The 9522-nt window shown below is 44.9% G+C and overlaps 1 protein-coding gene across 3 annotated transcripts in view; it reads right to left on the bottom strand.

Moving 5' to 3' along the window:
• Nucleotides 1–1147: 1147 nt before the first annotated feature.
• prkag3b (protein kinase, AMP-activated, gamma 3b non-catalytic subunit) overlaps nt 1148–9522 on the bottom strand; it is a 13362-nt gene continuing 4987 nt past the window's right edge. For all 3 annotated transcript variants that reach the window (XM_037686202.1, XM_037686203.1, XM_037686204.1), the window contains 8 exons: nt 9205–9263; nt 9092–9137; nt 7454–7508; nt 5871–5997; nt 5613–5778; nt 3573–3610; nt 3236–3382; nt 1148–1343 (listed from right to left, as the gene is read on the bottom strand). In XM_037686202.1, the coding sequence (XP_037542130.1) occupies nt 1224–1343; nt 3236–3382; nt 3573–3610; nt 5613–5778; nt 5871–5997; nt 7454–7508; nt 9092–9137; nt 9205–9263 (758 nt within the window). In that variant the 3' untranslated portion in view covers nt 1148–1223. The remainder of the gene's footprint in view (nt 1344–3235; nt 3383–3572; nt 3611–5612; nt 5779–5870; nt 5998–7453; nt 7509–9091; nt 9138–9204; nt 9264–9522) is intronic.

The following is a 9522-nucleotide window of genomic DNA, read 5'->3' as shown; positions in this document are numbered from 1 at the left end:
ACATTCATGCAGCACTCTACTACACACATTCATGCAGCACTCTACTAAACACATTCATGCAGCACTCTACTACACACTTTCATGTAGCACTCTACTACACACATTCATACAGCACTCTACTACACACATTCATACAGCACTCTACTACACACATTCCTACAACACTACTACACACATTCATACAGCACTCTACTACACACATTTATTCAACACTCTAATACACACATTCATACAGCACTCTACTACACACATTTATACAGCACTCTACTACACACATTCATACACCAGTGGGACACACAGAGACAATGAGGGGTTCAGTGTCTTGCCCAGGGACACTTCAACATATGACTGCCGATGCACTTGAAGCCTCAACTCTCCCATTGGAAGACAACCGCTCTAACCACTGATCCACAGCTGCCTGAATGTGTAATTTGTCAGATTAATACATGTCACCATACATACATACCATACATGGGTGGAGGTACCCCTCTGGGTTTTCAGCAGATTAATGTGTTCTAATCTGGACAAAATGAAAAGTACTGTAAGTGTCAAACACTTGAGATTTTTTCCCCTGAAGGATATAAACAGTAAAATGGACCTGTACCTACAAGAAAGTTCAGTTGCAAGCTTAGTCAGAATCGGAGCCGTTGTCTCAGATGGGCCTCCTCCCAGGAAAACGTTGGTTCTTTTAGAGAAAGCCAACAACATCTGCATGAAGACACCTGCTGAAGAAGTTCGGCAGATGTCGGGTTGAGGGTTTGAAAGGTTCATGTGAGACTAACGAGGCTCATTGGTGGGATCTTCAGACAGAGGTTCAAACCGTTTGTTCACATGTTGGAAGGTTGAAAAGAAAACCAGAAGAGGTGCAGGACTCAACAGGCCTTGGTTGACTGGGCACAACTTTTCTTACAAAGAATGTGTTGAAGAAAGTGGGTGAATACAGAAAAAGCAATTACTAGGTTCCAAGTAAAGGCCTTATCAACATGCTGCAGGTTTCACTGGTATGTTAGTCTATAACCAGTGGCAGGAATCTGAGGAAAGACTGGGAGTTTATTCACAGAGAGACAAGTATCCCAGGGTTTGAAGAATCAGAGGAAAGTCCATATGTAAGCATCAGGAGCATTTTGTCAGAATTAATAGAGCTTTTCATAATTGGAAGTCAGCAGGATTAATACAGGAGCAGCCAGAGAAGAAAGGGAGACAAGTGACGGATGAGCAATTCTTCAGTAGGAGTTCAGAGCATCGATACCTGCCGGGGAGAGAACCAGGGCTTGTAGAAGGTCCGACAGAGAGACTATCCCTCTCACCACATCATCACTGTCCACCAAAACCAGCCGATGAACCTAATGGGGAAACACAAAAAGAGTCCAGTTCGTACAGTATCAGAACATCACAGACCAGTTGAGCCCAGTATGTACAGTCAGAAAAAGACTGGAACTACACAGAGATCAGAGAAGACCGACGTCATGTGGATGTCACACCATCACAGTTTGGTCTGTAGATGAGCAAAGGGCCAAAGGACACTTAGACTCCATCCATCCATCCATTTTCTTTACCCGCTTATTCCATTTTGGGTCACGGGGGTCGCTGGTGCCCATGTCCAGCAATCACTGTGCGAGGGGCGGGGTACACCCTGGACGGGTCTCCAGTCCATCACAGGGACACATAGAGACAAACGAGACAAACAACCATTCACTCTCTCACTCACACCTAGGGACAATTTAGAGTTACCAATCAGCCTAACATGCATGTTTTTGGACTGTGGGAGGAAACCGGAGTACCCGGAGAAAACCCACGCATGCACGGAGAGAACATGCAAACTCCACCCAGAAAGGCCCCTGGACCGGGGTTTGAACCAGGGACCTGCTCGCTGAGAGGCAGCAGCTCTACCAGTTGCGCCACCGTGCTGCCCCGACACTTAGACTCACCCTTATAAATTAATTTGTTTATGCCAAGATGTTGGGCAGCACGGTGGTGCAACTGGTAGGGCTGCTGCCTCTCAGCGAGCAGGTCCCTGGTTCAAATCCTGGTCCAGGGGCCTTTCTGGGTGGAGTTTGTATGTTCTCTCCGTGCTGCGTGAGTTTTCTCCGGGTACTCCAGTTTCCTCCCACAGACCAAAAACAGGCATGTTAGACTGATGATAACTCTGAATTGTCTCTATGTGTCCCTGTGATGGACTGGAGACCCGTCCAGGGTGTCCCTCGCACAGTGACTGCTGGACATGGGCACCGGCGACCCCCATGACCCAAAATGGAAGAAGTGGGTAAAGATAATGGATGGATGGACGCCAAGATGTTGTCACACGCACGCACACACACACACACACACACACACACACACACACACACACACACACACACACACACACACACACACCATAATGGAAGTTGGAACTTCACTTATTTTTCAAGTCATCATGCTACAGAGGGTATTTCCAATTCCACCTCTTCTCTGTGACAAAAACAAAGTTCTTCCTCTTAATAAATACTGTGTGTATAAAATATCCTGATGATGCATGTGTGTATAAAAGTTTTTTTTTTAAAAGCGTGCCTGATAAATTTCTGCTTGTTTGGTTGAACCCACGTGCAGCTGATCACAACATGCTCCCAGGTAAGGAAGTAAAATAACTCTGAATTTTACAAAACAACAAGAGAGCTGACGGGGCAGCAGAAACTTGTTGGAGGAGACCAGGGAGAAGAACCTGAAGGAGGAGAACAGGGAGAAGAACCTGAAGGAGGAGAACAGGGAGAAGAACCTGAAGGAGGAGAACAGGGAGCAGAACCTGAAGGAAAACACTCAGACACAGGAGACATGACAAGACGCTGACAAACACTGAGAAGACAGAGTGACAACATCTGGGCTGAAACACAGCGAGGTGCAGGAGCTGAATAAGACCACTAGAAGGAGACACTGTGGAGCGGGGCAGACAGACCCCCCAAGTGACAGCGCAGGACTCAGAACATCATTTTATCCAGAAAGTTTTTTTTTTATCACAATAACCTTTTTCAGTCTCACTTCCTATGCAAGCACAGGCGGGTCTGGAGAAAGTGAGGTTTAGGCTGTTCCACATGAGTTTCATTTGTTTCCATGTTTCTGTGAGATTCTTACGAGGAGGCTTTAGAGTATTTTACTGATCCAAACCCTCCACAGGACCACACTTCACTTTTTTAGATCCAAACCCTCAGGTTCCAGTAATAACAGCTGGTGTGTGACTGGTCTTTGTCTGGTGGAGTACCTCAGCGTGTGCGATGCGGTTGATGATGGTGTCCAGCGTTTCATGAGGGTAACACTTGATGACCCCCTCCACCCAGCAGACTCTGGAAGCAATGGCCTCGTGCATGCTCATGTTCAGATTGTTGTAGTTTTTCTGTGCAGCGAGGTTCTTAAAGACAGACACAGGAAAGTGGCTTTGCTTCAGTAATCTGACAGCAGCCGCTGCCTTTCATTAATGACGTCACCCAAACATCCATCCACTAAATGTTGGCCAGTGGTGCACGAGATATTTTGTTAACAAAGCATCCGTTGATCACGTGCACAAAAAACAGAGTAAAAAGTTCACAACATGTACTTACGATGACATCGAACCTGGAGTACAACGCCACCACTTTACCTGCAGGGGAGAAACAGAACAGGCTGAAGACATGGCTGCACGTTCTGGTCCAGCACAACATCTGGAATAACTTCAGCATCTGGGAGGCAGGAAGGTGTAGAATGCACTGAGGAAACACTCGGATGAGCCCGTCTCTGAGGGGCTTGAACAGTGAATGTTTGTAGTTTGGGACATGAGTGTTTTTCTGAACTGGAATGAAAGTGAACCTGAATGTTTTGGTGCAAGATATTCGAGTGGGGAGGAGTTACTCTGTGGAGAGCAGAGTGACAAATCCTGGAGAGAGGAGGGAGCCATTTTATCCACCTCCAAGTTCAACGGAGGAGCCAGGGGTGGCCAATGGTGGCCTTGGTCCCCATAGATGAAACCGGCCACCTCCAGGGTTACCCCAATCATCTGATAAATCTATAAGTAATAAAACCTAGAAAACATTGTATCCTCACATGACTGAGGTGGCTAGTTTACATATATGAGGTGGAAGCCATCTTGTATTTTGACATGGAACCCAAACTTTCTTACACCTACATGCAACCACACACCAAAATTAAAGTCAGTTGCACAATTGTTTTTCAAGTTAACAAAGTCCATGTTCAATAATCCAGGTGTACAATCCAACATTTTTCAGTCAGGTCATTTGGACAGTTTCTTTTTGTGCTGAAACGTTTCACCTTCCATCCAGAAGGCTTCATCAGTCAAGGAAACATACAACAAAACTGATTCTTCCCCCAAACAGCTTACTCCAAAGTGGAACAAACCAGTTATGTTGGTGCTAAGATGGTGACTTTGGCACGCCCCCAAATGGCAAATTATTGGATTGTATACCTGGATTATTGAGCATGGACTTTTTTGGTTTTGAACCAGTTTGACATGACTGTCGACAAGGAAGAGGGCCAGCACCGGAGGAGGGGGCGTACCAAAGACACCATCTTAGCACCAACATAACTGGTTTGTTCCACTTTGGAGTAAGTTGTTTGAGGGAAGAATCAGTTTTGTGTTGTGTGTTTCCTTGACTGATGAAACCTTCTGGATGGAAGGTGAAACGTTTCAGCACAAAAAGAAACTGTCCAGATGACCTGACTGAAAAATGTTGGATATTTTTCAAGTTATTACGTTCACAAGACGGGTGGACAGACAAAAAGGTTTTCCAATTCTCCTCTTTGTTCATTGACAGGGGAACAAAAAAAGTATCAATCTTTAAGGAATGCACATCATTTACCACCACTGCTAATATCAATAAGAACTGTGTGATCTCTTACAATTCAATTCAGTTTATTTCTTCAGCTTCAAGTCACAACAGAATTGTCTCTGGGACTGAACAGAAACATTCATGTATAAAATAATAATTGAACAGAAACATTCATGTATAAAATAATAATTGAACAGAAACATTCATGTATAAAATAATAATTAACAGAAACATTCATCTATAAAATAATAATTTAACTTTATTTATCTGAGGAGCAGCTTTGAGTTTAACTCCATCACTGAACTCTCATGTTGAACAAGCATGAAGGCGACAGTGGAAAGAAAAACTCCCTCATGAGGAAGAAACCTTTAGCAGAACCAGGATCAGGACTAGAGGACCATCTGCTTCGACCGGCTGGGTTTGGTAGGAATAGATACACAATGGCAGGTCAAGAATCACATGTTAAGATAGAAATGAGACCAAATGAAAACGATTCAATTTTAACAATTCATTTAATGAAATGAGGTCAGTTTGTCCTCTTTGTTCTAAGTCTATAGCAGCATATTCTGTGTTACCACACAGAGTATGGGTTGGGCACAACTTTAGCCACTATCACGTCATATTTTAGCTCAAAATCTGCACAAATAACTGAGTTATAACTAATTCTGTTTGCTAAGGTTGATTAGGTGTGGCGCTGTATATCCAGTGATTACTCTCTGAGAGTTTTATTAAAGTCTGTCCCCTGGAATCTCTCTAACAAACACAATCACACACCTCAGGTGATGAATAAACCACAGGTGTTTGATTTCTTTAGATTACCTTGCTCGTTGACCACGGGCAGTGCCGACACTCTCCTCTCCACAAACATGGTCAAAGCTTCGTAGACTGAAGCGGTTTCCTGAATCGTTGCGATCTCTTTAAAGGTACCGATCGGCACCTCACTTATTTTCTTTTGAAGAAACCTTGGTTTGGGAATCATGGAGCCCTGTGAGAGCAGACAGGACGGGTTGTTAGAGCCTGGAATTGTTTTAATTTCCACATCTTATTCTGGGATTATGGAACCAGGAGTTTGCTTACAAAAATGTGCAGGAATTTCAGGATACGCTTGTGAGTTAGAATGTGGAGGACGTTTCCTGACACTGGGTCAATGACTGGCAGCCGATGGATTTTATTCTTTAACAGGGAGTAGATGGCGTCAAACAGGCTGAAGAGAAAAATATACCTGTGTTCAGGGCTTAAGTTGTAAATCGACTGATGCCGGAACAGTGGGCAGGTGGGGGGGGGGGGGGGCAGAAAATTTAGAATAACAGAGGTGCCATTTCCTGTATTTTGGTGTATTTTAACAGGTTGTTAAACATCAACATTTACCTACATTTGTAAACACTTAATAAAATTAACATTGTGGAGAAGAACAGCAGGTTGTGTGCAGCAGCTTGGATTCTGTCACGTGTCCTACCCGGTAGGAGTCCAGTCTAAAGAGCTGTTCAGCAACACTTGAATCAAACCAGTTGTTTATTTTTATATCGGCTTTTATATAAGTTCAAATGCTCTACCAGAGCTCTGGGACCCTGAGGATTCATCTTCTGTATCTTAGCTGTTTCTACCATTGCTCCATGTCCACTGCCTTCTCCTCTTGTTGTCGACCACCACGGTGTCTGGTTTGTTAGACATCCCCCCGTTGGTCTGTCTGGATCTGGACGTCCCACAGTATCTTAGGCCTTCTGTTCTCCTCCACCCATGGTGGTGTCTCCCACTGTGGCTGTGGGACCTCCAGTCCATGCTCAGCACAGATGTTCCTGTATATTGTTCCAGATGTTCCTGTATATTATTACAGCCTCTTGGTTACGGTGTTCCATGTTTTCTTTGCTTGCCTGGATCTTACATCCTGCTGTGATGTGTTGGGCTGTCTCAGGGACATCTTTGCACACCCTGCATCTTGGGTCTGGTCTGGTAGAACCTGCATCTTGGGTCTGGTCTGGTAGAACCTGCATCTTGGGTCTGGTCTGGTTGGGCAGACCCGGCCTCTGTTGTTCTTGTGCTGCCATGATTAGTTCTTCTGGCCTGTCCTTCAGTCCAGCCCTCTCCAGACTCTGGTAGGACGTGTTGATATCAGACTCTTCCTCAAACTGTCCGAGGTACATGACCTGAAGAGGTTTATCTTTCCACGATGGCTCCTCTTGCTCAAAGTGTTTTAGAAGTATACTTTATGGGGTTCTGGATTTTGTTCAGCATTCAATGATTCGTGCTGTACTAAGGGGGTGGATCAAAACTTGTTGCCTCATTAAAAGCATTGACTTAAAATGTACCAGTCGATAAATCTTAATAGAAATGATGAAATGACTGATCAGACCATGACAACTGACCAACCGGCATTCTGACAAACATTTCTTGATGAAAAATGGATTCATTATAAGTTTGTTCAACCCACTAACAGCAACTGATTGTCTATCCTAAATTCTTTGTCTTGTTATTTTTACGTTTGTTGAAAACAAACTGGAGAGCCCGGTAAAAAGACATTCATAAAGACACTCTACTTGTGTTTGATGGGGAATGTGGAGACATGAAGAAACAAGTATCCCCCCAGTCGATAGTTCGTGAGAACTAATGGATGTTAAACAAGCTGAGCCAGAACTGAAGAAAACAATAAAATGAGTTTTTACCTGGACTCAGGTGTGATGCTGATCAGGCGGTTCACAGAGTACTGAAGATAGATTTCTGCAAACACAAACACGAGCTCAAGCAAACGTCTTAAAAGGAAACGCATCAATCTGACAGTTTCTGACGTCTTCATGAAATGTCTGATCTGATCAAATGTGGTAGAGGTTCAGGCAGAAAACTCTTTCACCTGCATCCGTCCATGTTGCTCAAACTGATGTCGAAGGCTCAGAAACCTCTAAAATATGAAATATTTGAAAACCCATAAGGAAGTACGTGTAAAATCCAGGCCCAACATGTGGACTCTTCATCTTCAGGGACAGTTTATAGAACAAATAGTGAAGAAACACAGACCCACTCTGAGCTCTGAACGCTTCAGGAGAGTTTTTAAAAACCAGAGAAATGGATCAAATAACCATCAAATGTTGATGGGATCTGAACTGGTTCCTGTCAAAAACATCACAGAGCGGTACCCCGACGTCCCCCGTCTCTGAGGGGGTTGAACTGTGAATGTTTCCAGTTTTGGAGATGAGTGTTCATTGGAATTAAATTGGACACCTAGACTGGAGACCTGTCCAGGTGTCCCTGTGATGGACTGGAGACCTGTCCAGGTGTCCCTGTGATGGACTGGAGACCTGCGACCCGAAAAGGAAGAAGCAGGTAAAGATGATGGATATTCAAGTGGGCGGAGTTACACTGTGGAGAAGACCACAGGAGGTTTTTCTTGCCTGAGGCAGCGCAGACGGATTCTGGACAGGATGGAGCAGGTTCATCCACCAGCACCTGTAATGGTGGCCTTGGATCAATTGGATTAATTTTTGACCCCAATCATTTGAGGAAACTATACGTTTAAACAATATAAAACTATAAACATAGTTTTCAAATGATCGGGGAGGTCAGTTTACATAGATAAACTGTATTGTGGTGGCCATCTTGGATATTGGCGTGGCGAGCCAGTTTTGATTGTGCTTTTTGTTTTTTCGGCTGCTCCCTTCTTCAGGGGTCGCCACAGCAAATTAACTCGTATGGCGGCTTGGAAATAGTTTTTACACTTCCTGATGACATCACAGACCACCGAGCTACCACAGCCTCTGTGTGGAGCAGAGAGCTCCATGTAGGGCACCTGGAGGAGCAGATGGGGGGAGGGGGGGGGGTTAAGGGCCCAGGGTGGGACAAAATGAGTGCGGCAGTGGTGGCACTTCACTTTTCCCACCCACATTTTGATGTTGTCAGTCCAGGGAGTTGAACCGGTGACCTTCCGATTGCGCCCACCTTCTCTAGCCTCTGCGCCACCACCCCCTGAATTGCCATGTTGTTGTTGGGACACAACACTGAGAGAACATCATGAGCTCTTCTGCTTCTGAAGTCATCGTTTGGTTAGAAAATGACCTGCATGTGAGAATTTGTGTAAAATGAGTGAAAACTGTGTGAGGGTCAGTGAATGCATCATCAGGTAAAGAAGAGGAAGATGAACTGGATTGTTCTCTGCAGTCAGCTCACTGGGTACAACTGCTGTGTTCAGACTTATCACGTGTTTCCTGGAGCTCTGTCAGCAAACATCTGCTGACATGTGGTCTCCTAATGTCATGTCTTCTTTAAAGACAGTGAAATCAACACGCAGCACAGGTGACGGACTTCCAGACCTCTCCATGTTTCGATCTTTTGTTCTTCCAGTTCGTAGATCTGAACCTGCGGACAAAACACAACTTTTATTTAACATGACAAAACTAACAGATTATAAAACGTGTGGACTCACCAGAGGAGACTTGTAATGACGATGGAGGATGTTGATGAAGTCCGTGATGGTCAGCATACCTGCACACACAGCACACAACCATTCAGGGACAGGAGGAACCGTCCTGCACAAGGTACGCTGGAGTTCTGTGTCACCTTGTCCCTAAAACCAGCCTCCTTCTTTACCCTGCCACAGTCACTGTATGAGAGGCAGGGGACACCTGGACAGGTCTCCAGTCCATCACAGGGACACATGGACAGGTCTCCAGTCCATCGCACGGACACCTGTACATGTCTCCAGTCCATCGCAGGGACACCTGGGCATGTCTCCAGTCCATTG

This window comes from Nematolebias whitei, chromosome 13 (assembly GCF_014905685.2).
Source record: "Nematolebias whitei isolate Nwh7 chromosome 13, NemWhi1, whole genome shotgun sequence".
NCBI lineage: Eukaryota > Metazoa > Chordata > Actinopteri > Cyprinodontiformes > Rivulidae > Nematolebias > Nematolebias whitei.
This window is presented reverse-complemented; position numbering and strand designations above follow the sequence as displayed.